Source organism: Salvelinus alpinus, chromosome 17 (assembly GCF_045679555.1).
Source record: "Salvelinus alpinus chromosome 17, SLU_Salpinus.1, whole genome shotgun sequence".
NCBI lineage: Eukaryota > Metazoa > Chordata > Actinopteri > Salmoniformes > Salmonidae > Salvelinus > Salvelinus alpinus.
The window spans coordinates 23,672,291-23,690,978 of record NC_092102.1 but is presented as its reverse complement, the minus strand read 5'-3'; the positions used below and the strand labels follow the sequence as shown (position 1 = coordinate 23,690,978).

The window sequence follows — 18,688 nt, the reverse complement described above, 5'->3', positions numbered from 1 at the left end:
AAGAAAAAAGTAATGTGACTCCAGGTTGAGAACCCCATTGAGACAAAAACAGAGAAGAAATGAGGCATGAAGAGGAAAGACCAAGGAGTAATGTGGATGGATTGAAGGGGAGGAGAGAAATGTGAGTTTTTGGTAAAGAATTGGTAATAGGGAGATCGATCAAGCCAAGGCAGTAACACATACAATTATGTAGAAAGGGTGGATGATCGAAGGATGAGGAAGGGGAGAAAGGAGGATGAGGAGAGAGGGAGAGAGCAGCACCTGGGCAACAGGGCTGGCAGAGTGGTGCAGTGGGAGGAAGGAGGGACGGTGGGTGGTGCAGGTGAGACAGTAACAGCAGGAGCGACTGTCCAGCAGGGGAGGAGAGTCCTGGGAGAGACAGACAGGACAGACAGGAAGAGAGCGAGAGACAGACATTAACACAGGGGAAGTGAAAGGACAAAAGAGAGAAGAAATAAGGGAAGTCCAGGGACGGTGGAACAACAGAATGGGGAGGACTGAAACAGAACAGGAAGAAGGAACAGATTCTCACAACACCCTGCTTAGTCCAGTAACTGGGGGACATGAGATGTGTTGATTTCAGGTGTGTGTACCGATGGGAGGGGGAGGGATGGGACTGGTACCTGTCATTTGATACCTCCTGCAGAGAAAGGCATTACATAAAGAAACCCCTCTGCTAATAGCGTAAGTATATACCTATTAATCCCAAAGCACAGCTATGACGACGGTGTGGTAGCTTGTTTTTAGGGGTGTTCGGCATTGTGTTGTTTTCATGCTATGTCAAAATAACACCATTTTCCTAAGGGAAAGGATTGTGTATGAACACACCTTCTGTTTGTTATATATAATAAATAGTCCAAGCAGCCCTGTGATCAGCACATTATCATTCAGTGGCACGGGAGGCTGGTGAGAGCAGGACAGCTCATAATAGTGGCTGGGATGGAGTGAATTGAATGGTACAGGTAACTGCCAAAATAAAGAAACACTTGAGTAAATTATAGATACAAAGTATAATGAAAGCAGGTGCTTCCACACAGGTGTGGTTCCTGAGTTAATTAAGCAATTAAAACATCCCATCATGCTTAGGGTCATATATAAAAATGCCCAGTTGCCCATTATTTTGGCTACCATGGCTAGAAGAAGAGATCTCAGTGACTTTGAAAGAGGGGTCTCAAAGGAGCATAGGGGGTTTAAAGTGTGGTGTGTGTCTCAGTCACCAGATCAACCCAATTGAACACTTATGGGAGATTCTGGAGCGGCGCCTGAGACAATACACCAAATTATGGAATTTCTCATGGAAGAAATTGTGTGTAATCAATCCCTCCAAGAACCTTGTAGAATCTATGCCAAGGTGCATTGAAGCTGTTCTGGCTTGTGGTGCTCAACGCCCTATTAAGACACTTTATGTTGGTGTTCCCTTTATTTTGGCAGTTACCTGTATCAAATGAATGGAAACCATGTGTTTGATACCATTCAATTTATTCCGTTCCAGCAATTACAATGAGCCCGTCCTCCCCAATTAAGGTACCACCAGCCGCATGTGTTCAGTGGCAATCCATTCCTTAATGTTTTAATGCTACTGGCAGATTTTCAATGCATTCACAATGATGTGAGGAGCTGCAGGATCATTTTGATAAATTGCTTATTTGTTTCCTGTCCAAATCAGAAGAGAATTGTCTGTGTGCGCATGTGACAAACTCACCCCTGATTTCCTTACGCCACCCCGTGGTTTGGGAACGGGCCGGCTGGATTTGGTCTCGATGACCTCTGCCCCGGGTCCTGCTGGGATGCCCTGGTGCTGTTTGGTCCTCTGGGCCTGGAGAGCTAACTGATAGGCCACCTCAAATGCCTGTCCCAGCGTCAGGATGATTTCATAGGTCAGGTTCTACCAGAGGGGGAGGAGACAGAATCCTACTCAGTATTCTACGACAGACAGACAGACAGACAGACAGACAGACAGACAGACAGAGACAGACAGACACAGACAGACAGACAGACAGACAGAGACAGACAGACAGACAGAGACAGACAGACAGACAGAGACAGACAGACAGACAGACAGACAGAGACAGACAGACAGACAGACAGACAGAGACAGACAGACAGACAGAGACAGACAGAGACAGACAGAGACAGACAGACAGAGACAGACAGAGACAGACAGAGACAGAGACAGACAGAGACAGACAGACAGAGACAGACAGAGACAGACAGAGACAGACAGACAGACAGACAGACAGACACAGACAGACAGACAGACAGACAGAGACAGACAGACAGACAGACAGAGACAGACAGACAGACAGAGACAGACAGACAGACAGAGACAGACAGAGACAGACAGACAGAGACAGACAGAGACAGAGACAGACAGAGACAGAGACAGACAGAGACAGACAGACAGAGACAGACAGAGACAGACAGAGACAGACAGAGACAGACAGAGACAGACAGAGACAGACAGAGACAGACAGACAGACAGACAGACAGACAGAGACAGAGACAGAGACAAAGACAGAGACAGAGACAGACAGACAGACAGACAGACAGACAGACAGACAGACAGACAGACAGACAGAGACAGACAGACAGAGACAGACAGAGACAGACAGAGACAGACAGAGACAGACAGAGACAGACAGAGACAGACAGACAGACATACAGAGACAGACAGACAGACAGACAGACAGACAGACAGACAGACAGACAGACAGACAGACAGACAGACAGACAGACAGACAGACAGAGCTCCTGAATATGAATGCTGCTGCATTACTCAGATTGAAGTGGAAAAGTGAAGAGTAACTTCCAGGAGAGATGCTCTTCGTCAGACAATGGAATATATGACTTAATTTGTTATGTTTATTTCCCTGCACCACTTTGTAAACAGACCCAACTCAATGGCAGGCAGAGCTGTCAGGTAGAGAGGAAGGGGAGCGAGACAGCAAGCTGTTCCCTCTCTGTCCCCTGGCTGCAAACACCTGCTACTGCAAACCAACTGGGGCTGGAGCTGCATCACATTAAAACACAGATTCTAATTAGTGGCTAGGACCAGGTGAAGGTGAACACACTCAGGACACTCAGGACCAGAGACGGAGACCAAAACATTGGGGGGGGGGGGGGGGGTCTGTGTGTGTGTGTTTATTTGTACACCCCAAAAGTCCTTGATTTGTTTTCCAAAGAGAAAGATTTGAATGGCTTCCTCTGACACATACAGCACCACTGGGCAGCTCAACCCACTCAAGTGAGACATAATTAAACACCAAACCCAATCTTGTAAAGTTAAGTGACAAAACAACTCCACCCTAAGAAAAACAGAAACACCGCTTATTCCTGTGTGTCTCTGAGGAAATGTATTTCTGTTTATATCCTCTGATCTGATCTGGGATCTGTACTACTGTGTGGGCTGGTGAAAAATGAGCCTGTGTCCAGTAGCAGCCTGGTCATTACTGTTTAAAAGCTCTGATCACATCTCAGGGTTCTTATACTCCCCCACCTCAGATAGTCATCAGCAGACATATCAGAAAGGTAGAACCAGCCATAAACAAACACCCATTGACTTGAATGGGGATGGTCATTCTATGAATTATATTTCTATGTGACCAGACTCCAGTCGTCAGTCAGTAGCTTTCGATGACCCCTGCGGTATTATATTTGAGAAGCCTTAGAGTTTAGTCAGATAATCAGTTATCAGGAGGAATGGTGTGGTGAAGAATGAATGCCATCAGCGTAGCCAAAGTGAGAAACCTCACAGTGACGTGAGCAGGTCGAGAAAGTAAAGATACCAGTGATGCAGTGCTGCTGCCAGTCAGTCACATCTCCTCTGAGGATTGAAGACGGTGGCTGGGAAGTATCCCATATGAGGACAAAGGAGAGGATATCAGAGAGAAACTATGCTCTGTGGACAGGACAGGGGAACAGTGTCTCTGCATGGAATTGTCACATCGCAGGGCAATATTTCAGAAGTAGAGCTCTTATGAGCAGCCTGAAGTTGGATGTATTCTGCAACTAATCCAATAGCATGGTATACAATGAAGCCACGGCAGGCTAGAGTAGATGAGTGGGCTGATGTGTAAGCAGGTATTCTCACCACGTCCACTGTGCTGAACACATGGCAGTAGTGGTGGTTGGTCTGCAGGTCCTTGGTGATGTAGGCAAACGTGCACAGATCCTCTGGGTCCTGGGCCGCGCACGAGATGTTCCGGATTTCATGTTCTGCAATGATGTTCTGTATTTGGAGGAGGAACCAAGATTAATGTGGAGTCACAGCGGCAATAACACCAACCACTTTCACATCTCCATCATGGGAAAAAATTGTTAATGACACCTAAAAAGTTAAACCCTGTGACCCCTCGACCTACTGCCCTATTAAAGGACTATCTGTCATGTATATGACTCACTTAATAGACAGGGGTGAAATTTAGTAGGAGGGAGAGGGTTGGGCTGGATCAATGTGACAGGTGTGGTGTGATACTGGGCTGCTTACTCTGGTGTCTAGCCTCCATGGCTGGGGTGTGTGTATGAGAGAGACTAATCTGTCTAGTTGTCAGATATCGCTGTATGGATCAGGCCTAAGGTGAAAAGGGGGCACCCCGCCAACCAACCTTATTGGCCGCATCAATGAACTTCACCCCTTTATAGGTGATGGAGAGGACGATGGTGGGGACCTTCTTCATCTGCTCTGTTGACCTCTGAGCAACAGAGATGTATAGCATGAAAAGGAGAACATTAGCTTGGGTTCCTGTAATCAGGAAAGCGCAGGTCCCAATGAAGAGCAACAGCTGGTACAATTAATCAAATTTAAGAAAATACAAGTTGCAACAAAGGGGAGAAAAATCAACAGATATAAGCTGAAATGTTAGATACAGTCTCTCTGGAGAAACAGAGGATAGACATACCCTCATTTTGGCACAGGCATCCTGGGTGGACTCGGTCCCCCGTAGCTCCTTGATGAGCATAGATCCCAGGTACTGGAGAGAGGAGAGGGGAGAGCAGAACATTAATATAGTAGTACAGAGAGTGGGACACCATCTGTATTAAAGAAAGCCCTTAGTGAGTTACAACAGGAAGAGAGCCCTTACATTGGCTTCATATCCACAGGATTCAAAAATGAGCTTCTCAGGCTGGTGGTGCCAGTTCTGTACAGGGGTATAGGGTGCTGCCAGGCTGGGGGGTCGCAGGGTCAGACGAGGCTCACGATGCCGCTCCTCAGACCTCTCATGTGATCGGTGTCGTTCACTGCGGGAACGGTGGGGGGCCAAATCGTATTCGGGGTCGGGCCCCTTCCTCCCCCCAGGCTCCCCCAGGGGCAGGATGGGGTCCATGGAGCGGCCTGTATAGGAGTCCATGTGACTGATGGGAGAGGAGGTCTGGGATACCAGGTCCTGACACCTGATCTGGGACAGGCGGGGGGGCTTGACAGGAGGTTCCTCATAAGGCTGCTCGGCCAGTGAAGCGATGATCCGTTTCCTGTGTCCCAGCAGGGAGATCTTCAGCACCTGGAGAGACACAAGTAAACACAACCATAGAGCATGTTGCCATTTGGCACATATAAACTATTGAATTAAATAGCTACTTCGAAATGTTCTCGCTCAAACTACATTTCAGAGAGACACACTCACTTTGACAATCTCCAGTTCCCACAGGTTCTTGACACAGTCGAGGCTACGGTATCCGCTGGACAGGAAGCTGTGTTGGTACTCCTGCAGGCCCAGGAGGTCCAGCCAGGAGGACAGAGAGCTGCTGCCGTCGCAGCCGAGGGCCTTCACCTGCAGGGGGAGACTCACAGTCACACAATGATCCCTTCACACAGTCAGGGCCAGTCAACATTAACTAGTGGAGCTATAATGCTGCAAGGGGGCCATGGGGGAACCTTAGGTAGGGATCGAGCTGCATGCAGGATCTTCCTCCGATGTCCTGGGTCTGTGATGCCTATCTCCCTCAGGTCCTGCTCCTCCATCACATTACTACCCTGTAACAGAGAGAGAGGAAGTTCAGGTTAGAATGACATACATCACAATGATCCTACCGACATGGTCTCAATGTCGCCATAACGCCAGGCTTAGCTGCAGACAAGGAATTTGATAACACAATGATTAATTCAATGGAGGTAGTGGTTTTCTCCATATAATCAATGGAAATCTAATGCATCATTTTAGTGTTGGAGGGCTTTTAGGTTAAATCTAACACAATAAAACGGGACTAAGACAAAGACCAAACATATGGGTGGTTATTGATCTACCTGCCCAGATGCTGTCATTGAGGAAAGAAGGGGTCAATTCCTCTGGGGTGTCAAGAACTTTGACCCTCCTCTCCCATAGAGTTCACATACTGTACAGTAATAAACGTCAATACATTAAATGACATGTAATTTAAGTGTATGGGGGAGGGAGGGAGACAGGCATTAGAAGGGGTGAGAGGGGGTCAATACCATCTACAGTCCCACACAATACCATCTCCAAGGCTGGAACAGCCAGGCAGGAGCAACGGATCACTAATCAATGGATAAATCAGGGAATGGAAGGACAGTAGGGTGAAGGGGACTGAAAAGAGCCTCCCTCCACCGAGCGCCATTGATCGGGGTCACTCGATGGGTCCATCCATTGGTCTGAAGAGGAATCATTTGCCATTACTCAAATGACCAATTAGCTAGGTGAGGTACTGTACGCACTGTGCATTAAGTTGCTCAAAATCTGCTACTGTACGAGCATCAACTTGGGAGGTGACACACACTTAGGATCCTCTGCAGTGTTGTGTATGAGCCCTGTGTTAATCCCACCATGAGAGCAGTCAGGGGGATGGAAAGATGGAGGGATGGAGAGGGGAGGGAAATTGGGAGATGGATAGGAGGGAGGGGGCATCAGTGGCACTGTGCCTATGGCACAGTGGAATCTACATAGGGGTGAAATGAGTAATTAAGACAACAGGCTGCTGAGTGGACTGCTGTTCCCTGTGGCTTCAGCCATGGCAGGGAGGCAGGCACTGTGTGTGTATATAACTGTGTGCGTGTGCACTTTCTTTTGGCTCTACTGTATTAACCTGAGCGTGTGTAAAGATCATGACTCAGGTATTTTCCACTCTGTTAGGATTATGTGTGTGTTAATGGGAGATGGGCAGAGGGGGAAACGAGGGGAAAACAAGGGGAGAGAGGGAGAGAGAGAAAGAGAGAGGAGGGAGGGAGAAGATAGAGGGAGATAAAGAGAGAGAGAGAAGGAGAAAAGAGAGGGAGAGAAAGAGTGAGGGAAAGAATGAAAGAGAGAGGGAGAGAAAGAGAGAGAAGAGCCATAAGGGAGAGGCCCTCAAAATGTTATCAGGGACAAAGCAACATGTTTCCTTTATTCATCTAATAACTCATAGTGGAATGACGGCTCGGAGCACACCTACACTCAGACCTGAACTGATCAATTCATGAATCTCTCTCCAGCTGATGATGAAGTGGAAAGAAGCGAGAGCAGAGCTGCCCACACCATCTAGATGTGGAGTGTTTAGAGTGTGGAGCACACCACTGATGCTGTGTTTGGAATGCTAAAGGAGGAGCAGCTACCGTTCACATCAGCACCAGGATTCAATAACGTTACGCAACACAGGTACAGTATACCAAAGACCTCTATGGAACACATACTGCCACAGATTGGTATACTGCTAATGCTGGGCCAGGGAGTCAGTGAGTGGCAAAATGCTCCAAGCCAATGGTAAATAATACATATCAGTTTATTTTCAAATGAGGCCATATGAGGATCCAAAATGTAAAGGGGGAGTTATTCAACTGAGTGATAGCATAATGTTGTTCTCAATAGATGGGTTGGTTGTTTAGCAACAAAACTGACGGGTGCACAACTATGGGGCAAATCAAATCAAATGTATTTATATAGCCCTTCTTACATCAGCTGATATCTCAAAGTGCTGTACAGAAACCCAGCCTAAAACCCCAAACAGCAAGCAATGCAGGTGTAGAAGCACCTGATGGGATTGCATTGATTGTTGACAACATGTAAACTATATTTAGTCTCCAATATTTACTGAAAACAAATACATTTGCACAATGAGCACTTGTTGTTTCTCAAATACATTGTTACAGACGGCTCTAAAGGACCTACACTGGACTTTGTGCAAACTGGAAAATGCATATCCTGGTTCTGCATTTATTGTAGCTGGGGACTTTAATAAAGGAAATCTGAAGAAAACACTAGCGAAGTTTTAACACATCGCCTGCGCCACTCGCGCTTCAAAAACTCTACCATTGCTACTCTCCGTTCCAGGATGGTTACAAGGCCCTTCCCTGCCCTCCCTTCTTTTGGCAAATCAGATCACGCCTCCATCCTGCTCCTCCCTTCCTATAGGCAGAAACCCAAACAGGAAGTACCCGTGGTAAGGACTATTCAATGCTGGTCTGACCAAATCGGACATTGTGTGTTTGCAGTGTTATTGTCAGTCACTGATGGGGTCAGAGGCGGCCATCATTGTCGATACAGAGATGATTTCTAGGACTAACACAGTAACACACAATCCCTCATCCCTGGCTGACTGCATTTATCTGATCCTGACACACATACTGTACTAAAACCGCTCTGACAACTCCCCACATCTACCCCAGTTACCACGGAGACTAGAGGAGTGCCCTTGCCTCAATGACAAAGGAACCTTGAAGGGGATTATCCAATTCCTAATAAAAGGTAATTGAGTGGATGAAATTCTCCAACTGTCTGATATGAGACAAAATCCAACATTCACCTCCACCTCCCCCTGTATAAGGCTTATTCTAAAATCAAATCAAATCAAATTTTATTTGTCACATACACATGGTTAGCAGATGTTAATGCGAGTGTAGCGAAATGCTTGTGCTTCTAGTTCCGACAATGCAGTAATAACCAACAAGTAATCTAACCTAACAATTCCACAACTACTACCTTATACACACAAGTGTAAAGGGATAAAGAATATGTACATAAAGATATATGAATGAGTGATGGTACAGAACGGCATAGGCAAGATGCAGTAGATGGTATAGAGTACAGTATATACATATGAGATGAGTAATGTAGGGTATGTAAACATAAAGTGGCATAGTTTAAAGTGGCTAGTGATACATGTATTACATAAAGATGGCAAGATGCAGTAGATGATATAGGGTACAGTATATACATATACATATGAGATGAGTAATGTAGGGTATGTAAACATTATATTAAGTGGCATTGTTTAAAGTGGCTAGTGGTACATTTTTACATAATTTCCATCAATTCCCATTATTAAAATGGCTGGAGTTGAGTCAGTATGTTGGCAGCGGCCGCTAAATGTTAGTGGTGGCTGTTTAACAGTCTGATGGCCTTGAGATAGAAGCTGTTTTTCAGTCTCTCGGTCCCTGCTTTGATGCACCTGTACTGACCTCGCCTTCTGGATGATAGCGGGGTGAACAGGCAGTGGCTTGGGTGGTTGTTGTCCTTGATGATCTTTATGGCCTTCCTGTGACATCGGGTGGTGTAGGTGTCCTGGAGGGCAGGTAGTTTGCCCCCGGTGATGCGTTGTGCAGACCTCACTACCCTCTGGAGAGCCTTACGGTTGTGGGCGGAGCAGTTGCCGTACCAGGCGGTGATACAGCCCGACAGGATGCTCTCGATTGTGCATCTGTAGAAGTTTGTGAGTGCTTTTGGTGACAAGCCGAATTTCTTCAGCCTCCTGAGGTTGAAGAGGCGCTGCTGCGCCTTCTTCACAACGCTGTCTGTGTGGGTGGACCAATTCAGTTTGTCCGTGATGTGTACACCGAGGAACTTAAAACTTTCCACCTTCTCCACTACTGACCCGTCGATGTGGATAGGGGGGTGCTCCCTCTGCTGTTTCCTGAAGTCCACAATCATCTCCTTTGTTTTGTTGACGTTGAGTGTGAGGTTATTTTCCTGACACCACACTCCGAGGGCCCTCACCTCCTCCCTGTAGGCCGTCTCGTCGTTGTTGGTAATCAAGCCTACCACTGTAGTGTCATCCGCAAACTTGATGATTGAGTTGGAGGCGTGCATGGCCACGCAGTCGTGGGTGAACAGGGAGTACAGGAGAGGGCTCAGAACGCACCCTTGTGGGGCCCCAGTGTTGAGGATCAGCGGGGTGGAGATGTTGTTACCTACCCTCACCACCTGGGGGCGGCCCGTCAGGAAGTCCAGGACCCAGTTGCACAGGGCGGGTCGAGACCCAGGGTCTCGAGCTTGATGACGAGTTTGGAGGGTACTATGGTGTTAAATGCTGAGCTGTAGTCGATGAACAGCATTCTCACATACATTTACATTTAAGTCATTTAGCAGACGCTCTTATCCAGAGCGAATTGGAACAAATTGGAAAGTTCATACATATTCATCCTGGTCCCCCCGTGGGGAATGAACCCACAACCCTGGCGTTGCAAGCGCCATGCTCTACCAACTGAGCCACACGGGACCACGGGACCAATACATAGGTATTCCTCTTGTCCAGATGGGTTAGGGCAGTGTGCAGTGTGGTTGCGATTGCGTCGTCTGTGGACCTATTGGGTCGGTAAGCAAATTGGAGTGGGTCTAGGGTGTCTGGTAGGGTGGAGGTGATATGGTCCTTGACTAGTCTCTCAAAGCACTTCATGATGACGGAAGTGAGTGCTACTGGGCGGTAGTCGTTTAGCTCAGTTACCTTAGCTTTCTTGGGAACAGGAACAATGGTGGCCCTCTTGAAGCATGTGGGAACAGCAGACTGGGATAAGGGATTGAATATGTCCGTAAACACACCAGCCAGCTGGTCTGCGCATGCTCTGAGGACGCGGCTGGGAATGCCGTCTGGGCCTGCAGCCTTGCGAGGGTTAACACGTTTAAATGTTTTACTCACCTCGGCTGCAGTGAAGGAGAGCCCGCAGGTTTTGGTAGCCGGCCGTGTCAGTGGCACTGTATTGTCCTCAAAGCGAGCAAAAAAGTTATTTAGCCTGTCTGGGAGCAAGACATCCTGGTCCGCGACGGGGCTGGTTTTCTTTTTGTAATCCGTGATTGACTGTAGACCCTGCCACATACCTCTTGTGTCTGAGCTGTTGAATTGCGACTCTATTTTGTCTCTGTACTGGGACTTAGCTTGTTTGATTGCCTTGCGGCGAGAATAGCTACACTGTTTGTATTCGGTCATGTTTCCGGTCACCTTGCCCTGGTTAAAAGCAGTGGTTCGCGCTTTCAGTTTCACGCGAATGCTGCCGTCAATCCACGGTTTCTGGTTTGGGAATGTTTTAATCGTTGCTGTGGGTACGACATCGTCAATGCACTTTCTAATGAACTTGCTCACCGAACCAGCGTATTCGTCAATGTTGTTGTTGGACGCAATGCGGAACATATCCCAATCCACGTGATCGAAGCAGTCTTGAAGCGTGGAATCAGATTGGTCGGACCAGCGCTGAACAGACCTGAGCGCGGGAGCTTGTTGTTTTAGTTTCTGTTTGTAGGCTGGAAGCAACAAAATGGAGTCGTGGTCAGCTTTTCCGAAAGGAGGGCGGGGGAGGGCCTTATATGCATCGCGGAAGTTAGTATAACAATGATCCAAGGTTTTACCAGCCCTGGTAGCACAATCGATATGCTGATAGAATTTAGGGAGTTTTGTTTTTAGATTAGCCTTGTTAAAATCCCCAGCTACGATGAATGCAGCCTCAGGGTGTGTGGTTTCCAGTTTACAAAGAGTCAGATAAAGTTCGTTCAGGGCCATCGGTGTGTCTGCTTGGGGGGGAATATATACGGCTGTGATTATAATCGAAGAGAAGTCCCTTGGTAGATAATGCGGTCGACATTTGATTGTGAGGAGTTCTAGATCAGGTGAACAGAATGACTTGAGTTCCTGTATGTTGTTATGATCACACCACGTCTCGTTAATCATAAGGCATACACCCCCGCCCCTCTTCTTACCAGAAAGATGTATGTTTCTGTCGGCGCGATGCGTGAAGAAACCAGCTGGCTGCACCGACTCCGTTAGCGTCTCTTGAGTTAGCCATGTTTCCGTGAAGCAGAGAACGTTACAATCTCTGATGTCTCTCTGGAATGTTACTCGTGCTCGGATTTCATCAACCTTATTGTCAAGAGACTGGACATTGGCGAGTAGTATGCTAGGGAGTGGAGCGTGATGTGCCCGTCTCCGAAGCCTGACCAGGAGAACGCTACGTTTGCCCCTTTTACGGCGTCGCATAGGGTCGCCGGCTGGGATCAGATCCATTGTATTGGGTGGAAGGCAAAACACTGAATCCGTTTCGGGAAAGTCATATTCCTGGTTGGAATGATGGTGAGTTGACGTTAATCTTATATTCAGTAGTTCCTCCCGACTGTATGTAATGAAACCTAAGATTACCTGGGGTACCAATGTAAGGAATAACACATAAAAAAACAAAATACTGCATATTTTCCAAGGAACGCGAAGCGAGGCGGCCATCTCGGTCGGCGCCGGAAGTAGTCCCTTCAGCCATGGCCTCAAACTGCAGGAGAACTTGTGATAAACAGTCTCAATCAGACTCAAATGACTAGGAACTCTACGGGGTAATCTCGTTAAAGCCCTTTGACTAATGTTTTCTCTTTGCAGGTTATAGTAAGAATACATTACAGAGAGGGAGCTAACTGCACCATAGGGGACTGAACCATTAACTGCATGTGTATGTTGTTGTGTACCTGTGTCCATCCATTGGTATGCATAGTATGTGCAATGTACAGTATGTTTAAAGCACAGTAAAGTAGCATGTGAGTGAGCGTGGGTGTTTATAAAATCAGTAACCTGTACATCAAATGAGATCGACACAAAATTATCAAAACTGATTTATTAATCTCAGGGAATGCAAAACATTTTAGAACAAGTGCCAAGGGTGAGTAAGGGGAAGCTAAACAGTCCTTTTTGCTATTGATAAGCTTCAGTGAATGGGGAAATGAGATAGAATGCCAGAGGAATCTAAAATGGTGGCTAAAATGGTGATCTTAGATCACATCTTATACCACCAGTGAACAGAACTCAATTCAACAATGCAAGGGTCCTCGAAAAGTTATAAAACTCCTAAAAATGACCTCACTTTTTAACTATACAGAGACATGAAGGACCAGCTGTACAGGAACCTACATTATTCTACCCCAATTATGCAATGCTTTGTTCAAAAACAGTCCTGTAACCTCTGTTACAACATATAATGTACCTAATGGATCAAACTGTTGTTTTTCTGTCATAGTTTGTCCTCCGTTCCATACATCTCAATAAAGCTCTGCTCCCTCTGCTCTCCCTGGCACTTCATTAGAATTCTGCTTTCTCTCTGCTTGGATTGTTCTGCCTAGCATTACACCTGAGGTGCATGACTGCTCCAGACTAAGTGTTAACTCTCAGAAGCAGGGTCATGAGCTTGGGAGACTGAGACAGTTAGCCTGGCTATGGACTAGCCCACCTACAGTATGTTATGCCAACTAAATAATAAAATGACTGGAGGGGCATCAAATGTGTTGTGTTTGTGTGGGGGTATGTATGCAGATTGTTAAATGGACGTCAACAAAATAACTTACAACTTTGAGCTAATCCTTTTTAAAATGTCTAAATGCACACAATAACAATGTAAAAATCCCTTAGGCCCTTCCTCCGCTCTCCTTGAGTTGATAAGGCATGGCAGTTAGTCTGTCCTGCTATTACCATATTACCATTACCTAGTCATCAGAGGCTGCAGTGTGTTCATTACGTGACTGATTTGTGCCGAGAGAACCAAGAAACAGAAGAGATGAAGAGAGAGAGGGAGACTGGACTGTGAGGATCACACAGGCTGGCGGAGTCACAGAGGAAGACTGTTTGGCTGGCTGGCTGCGCCACTCCTCTGATGTTGCTCATTGCCATCATTGTGATGTTTGATTACAAGCCGAGCAGCAGTCTAAGTCTCTTCCCTGGGCAATCATTACCGCTACTGTGTATGCCTGCGACTCCTCTGCTGACCTCAGAGACTTCAATGAAATTCATTCCTTTTGACTGCATTGATGAACAGGCGCTCTACTGCTGTGAAGTCTCACCAACAGAGCGGGAGCCTCGAAAAAGATCGAGACGCTGTGAACGCCAACTCAGTGTTGTTTCCCTCACAGTACCGGCTGCCACTAGTAAGATGCTCTTTGAGTTAGACTAGTAATTTATGTACAAAGAGGAAGTGTCGTTTTTTTGCGACAGGCATTACCAGTTTAACTGTCAGCATACAGAGTAGAGAGAGTCTTAGAAGGGATGCTTGCCTCTTCGACTCGTTCCCTCTGGGTCAATAGAGAAACGTATCTCATTAATTTTATGAAGGGCTTCTCCTTCGCTTGTGTCCGACAACACAATACAATCACTGTTATCGTATTGATTTGGTGGTGGGCGCGGCCAAGGAGAGATCACAGTACTCTGCCTGCTGGAATAAATTGAGTTTAATTAGGAACTGTCAAGGCTGCTCTGTAGACCACACATCACAACAACACTGACTCACCCCATAACCAAGGGTAAAAGCTTCAGATGGCGACGATCTTTTCAATTCTACATTTATTTTTGTGCAGTCAGTATGATTTGAAGACGGGAAAAATGCTTAAAAAATGTCATTTCATTTTCTGACAGCACATACTTTGAGTAGCTGAACCTAAAATCTGAGTTGTTGAACAGCTGGCAAAGCAGTCTTCGTACTCAAACTTCACTCTATTAGGCATCTTCAGACTGACATTTTTGGAGTGTGGGATGTTTGTGTACCCCACTGGCCGACATGTGGCGCTCAGTGCTGAGAAGGTTTATTAATGAGAGGGGTGTATGAGGGGCTTATGTGCAGCTATCACAACCTACTGCTAATGGGCCAGAAGTCCAGGGATTAATATAAATATAGTTATCTGCCTGCTAAGTACAGTTTTCATTACTTCTGGTGAAGAATATCAACTTCCTTCCAAATTAGGTAAAAATGACAGGCCCAGTACAGCTGGCAAGAGCAGACAAACATACACACATTGTTTCCCAGACAGACACCCAAAGAAGACCTTGGAATACACACAAACACACACCCTCTCGATGCCTCACTGATGATTTGTGCACATCAGATATCCATAGTGCACAGGGAGGGATGTAGAGTCACTGGTGCTTAGCATGCATGAAATGGTACTTGTTGTAGAGCCAATACAGCCGCACCTCCGGGCAAATATATTACATTTGTTTATATGGGTCTCAAGCTTGAAATGCTTGATTGATTACAAACCAATCCACCCACATCTGAGAGAATGTACTGAGTCATGTGGGTGGGAGCACTTTGGAAAGTAACAACAGGGAACTTCTGATTTCAAGGCACATACTGAGAACCCTTAAGGTCACCATTTACTGAAATAGCTGACAAGAAGAAATGTTACAAAATGGTTACTGCTTTTGTCCAAATCCCTCCTACAGAATGGAGCAAAGCAGGTGGTCTGAGCCCAGGAAAATAGATAGGAAATTGTCAGTGCTGAGAATTGCCAGAAAGAGGAGGAATAAAATAAGGGAAGAGTGAGGAAGGCAGGGAGGGAGAGAAGAGGAAAGCGACAGAGCTTCAAGTCAGAGAATTTAACACAGGTATTGGTGTCAAGAGAGAGAGGGATGGAGAGAAAAGCTGACTAATCTTAGGCCAAAACCTGTCACCCCTTCCCAACACCTCATCCTTCCCCCAAGCTCCAGAGTCTGTGCAGAAACCCAGAGAAATAAACTAATCCGGTGTGAGAGAACAGCCCTCTAAAAATCACACTGGAGAATGTTCTGCAATTTGCCTGCCTATGCTGAATATGCTCCCACGATGCAACAGTTCATTAAAGATAATCATAGCAGGTGCATTTTAATGTAGCTTATCCACTCTGACACAGCTGCTCCATTCAGCCATCAAACCAAAGTGCCAATATAGACAAGGCCAAGGCTGGGAATCATAAACCCAGGCCAAACTGCTGATGGTCAGGCTGTTGCCTCTGAGGTTGTGGTTAAGCCATGGGTGAATTTGATCCACTCTTGTGTGACTAGATCAGAGACAAAGAAAAACCACTGAGGGAGGATAAAAATGAACAGGAAATACAACGAGAGAGAACAAGGGAATGCGGTATTTTCCGTAGACACACTTCGGCTACAATTTATGACCGTCCCTCACGTAAATCACTGTAACCACAGCAGACAATCAACACTTCCCATTGACCTTCACTGTCTGGAGAAGAGAGTAAAGACATTGGAACCAGAAAGTGCTGTGACTGCATCCCTTCACCAACACTCTGCTAAAAACGGTAGGTAATGCATCATGTCCCCTCTAAGTAGGGAAGGACACATTCAGCACCTGTGACTGTAGATATTTTAAGGGGGAAGCACGCACGCACACACCACACTCATCTGAGAGTGAAATGAATATTTCAGGGAGGTGTGTGTGAGTGTGTGTACATGTTTTCCTACCTTATCAGGACCACAATGTTCTGACAAGTCACCAGAATGTCTGGACAGGGTAGGAAAACAAGAACAAGTCTGGACATTTTTCATGTCCCCAAATTTGTTAAAATGCTATTTTAGGCTTACGGGTTAGGTTTAGGGTTAAGGTACGGGTTAGGTTTAGGGTTAAGGTACGGGTTAGGTTTAGGGTTAAGGTACGGGTTAGGTTTAGGGTTAAGGTACGGGTTAGGTTTAGGGTTAAGGTACGGGTTAGGTTTAGGGTTAAGGTACGGGTTAGGTTTAGGGTTAAGGTACGGGTTAGGTTTAGGGTTAAGGTGCGGGTTAGGTTTAGGGTTAAGGTACGGGTTAGGTTTAGGGTTAAGGTACGGGTTAGGTTTAAGGTACGGGTTAGGTTTAGGGTTAAGGTACGGGTTAGGTTTAGGGTTAAGGTACGGGTTAGGTTTAGGGTTAAGGTACGGGTTAGGTTTAGGGTTAAGGTACGAGTTAGGTTTAGGGTTAAGGTACAGGTTAGGTTTAGGGTTAAGGTACGGGTTAGGTTTAGGGTTAAGGTACGGGTTAGGTTTAGGGTTAAGGTACGGGTTAGGTTTAGGGTTAAGGTACGGGTTAGGTTTAGGGTTAAGGTACGGGTTAGGTTTAGGGTTAAGGTACGGGTTAGGTTTAGGGTTAAGGTACGGGTTAGGTTTAAGGTTAGGTTCAGGGGTTAGGGGATATAGGATTTTAAATGGGAATCCATGTTACTCCGCAAAAAATCCTGAAAATTCACAAAAACAAAGCTGTGTGTGTGTAGGTACAGCAGTAAGCCTTGGTGAGATGGGACAACATTCCCCTCTAATTTACACCTTGCAGCCCACTCCCCTGCCAGGCCAGCTGGGACCTCCATCCTCCCCTGCATCAATACCCCCCTGCAGCTGCTAAAAACCAAACAGGGCTGGAAAACAACAATACAGCACATTGGGGGCTGGATAACCCCCGTCGGCCCGGCAACACCAGCCCGACGGTTATTGAGATAGTTATATTACGGTGAGGCAGCAGCTGGTACTCAGGCAGCCAATTGATTGCGAGTGAACGAATTTGAGACCATGCCGGTATTGGCTGAGCAGCTGTAAGGTGAGAGTGTGGTAGGAGGTAAATGGTGATCCCAACAGCAATAATGACATCAAACACATAACTGCTGACAGCAGGGTGATAACACAGGTCATGTTGGTCTTGAAAACCTGGGAATAGACTGAATAGGTTTGGTGTGCACTGTGCAGCTTTCTGTTCTGTTAACACAGAGTCTAGTTAGCTCTCGTGTTAACCCTTTCCACATGCCCCCCTCGCTCTAGCCTGACTGCTCCATCTGCTGCGCTGTGACATGTTCTTGACTGCGGCTCTTTTTTTTATCGTGGCAGAGCCCTTGAAAATATTTGACAGTCATTTATTCAAGGCATTCGTGACTGACTGTCAGTGTGTGTGTTTGATAGAAAGGGAGCCTAGGGAGTTCGCTGGTCTTTTCATCTTTAAAGGCTTTGGTTTAATTGCGTTTACAGAGGTATTTAGAGCCACTGGCCCAGTAAACAGGAACATCACATTATTGGGATGTGATGCCAATGCCCTCTGTCACCACCAGTCGGGTGAACATCATCTAATCAGACAGCCACTGAGTGGAGGGGCCCCAATAAATCTAATCAACATCCAGCCTGATCCAGGCATCAAACCAACCAACTGTTACAGTCCTGTCAGGAGGGCTAAAGGCCTACCTTTCTGAGATGAACGTTGTTGATGTCATCTGAGCAGGTCATTTAATGTACAGTATGAACTGTATTCAATTTTCCAACAAGGCAAATTGGATGGAATGTTCGCTACATAAACATACACCATTTTTCAAATATTTTAAAGGAAAAGCTTCATCATCATGCAATTCAGGTATAACCTTTGTGATTGAACAAAAGGCAAGATTTCAAAAAGCTTGTATGTGAATGAAATATTTGAAACAGACATCACACAAGGACAGGACCCCTTGAGCACCGGGGTCTTAATGCAGAGAGGAGAATCACAAAGGTGTGATTGAATGAAAGGAGGAGGCAGGAATCTCAGGGGGGTTTAAGTAAATTGGAATTTACAGGGAAAGCTAATGGGATCTGCTAAGGCTAACGGACGGCTGCAGCGATATTTGATTAATACCCACTGACGGAGGAGAAGACTGACTCTCTGACTTTGAAAGTAGGTAGGCAGGTAGAACAGAATAAAAGATAATTACAGAAGATGAATGACAGTGATACAGATAGAGACAGATACAGACAGATAGAGACAGTGAGCCAGA

The 18,688-nt window shown here is 46.2% G+C and overlaps 1 protein-coding gene across 10 annotated transcripts in view; it reads right to left on the bottom strand.

The window, feature by feature from the left end:
• Positions 1-18,688, bottom strand: part of LOC139542554 (ankyrin repeat and SAM domain-containing protein 1A-like) — a 109,508-nt gene that overhangs the window by 5,011 nt on the left and 85,809 nt on the right. For 7 of the 10 annotated variants that reach the window (XM_071348125.1, XM_071348126.1, XM_071348122.1 and 4 more), the window contains 8 exons: positions 5,873-5,971; positions 5,622-5,768; positions 5,082-5,498; positions 4,899-4,970; positions 4,605-4,691; positions 4,091-4,228; positions 1,703-1,885; positions 262-369 (listed from right to left, as the gene is read on the bottom strand). In XM_071348125.1, coding sequence (XP_071204226.1) covers positions 262-369; positions 1,703-1,885; positions 4,091-4,228; positions 4,605-4,691; positions 4,899-4,970; positions 5,082-5,498; positions 5,622-5,768; positions 5,873-5,971 — 1,251 coding nt within the window. The remainder of the gene's footprint in view (positions 1-261; positions 370-1,702; positions 1,886-4,090; positions 4,229-4,604; positions 4,692-4,898; positions 4,971-5,081; positions 5,499-5,621; positions 5,769-5,872; positions 5,972-18,688) is intronic. The other 3 variants (XM_071348130.1, XM_071348132.1, XM_071348131.1) reach the window with 1 other exon arrangement.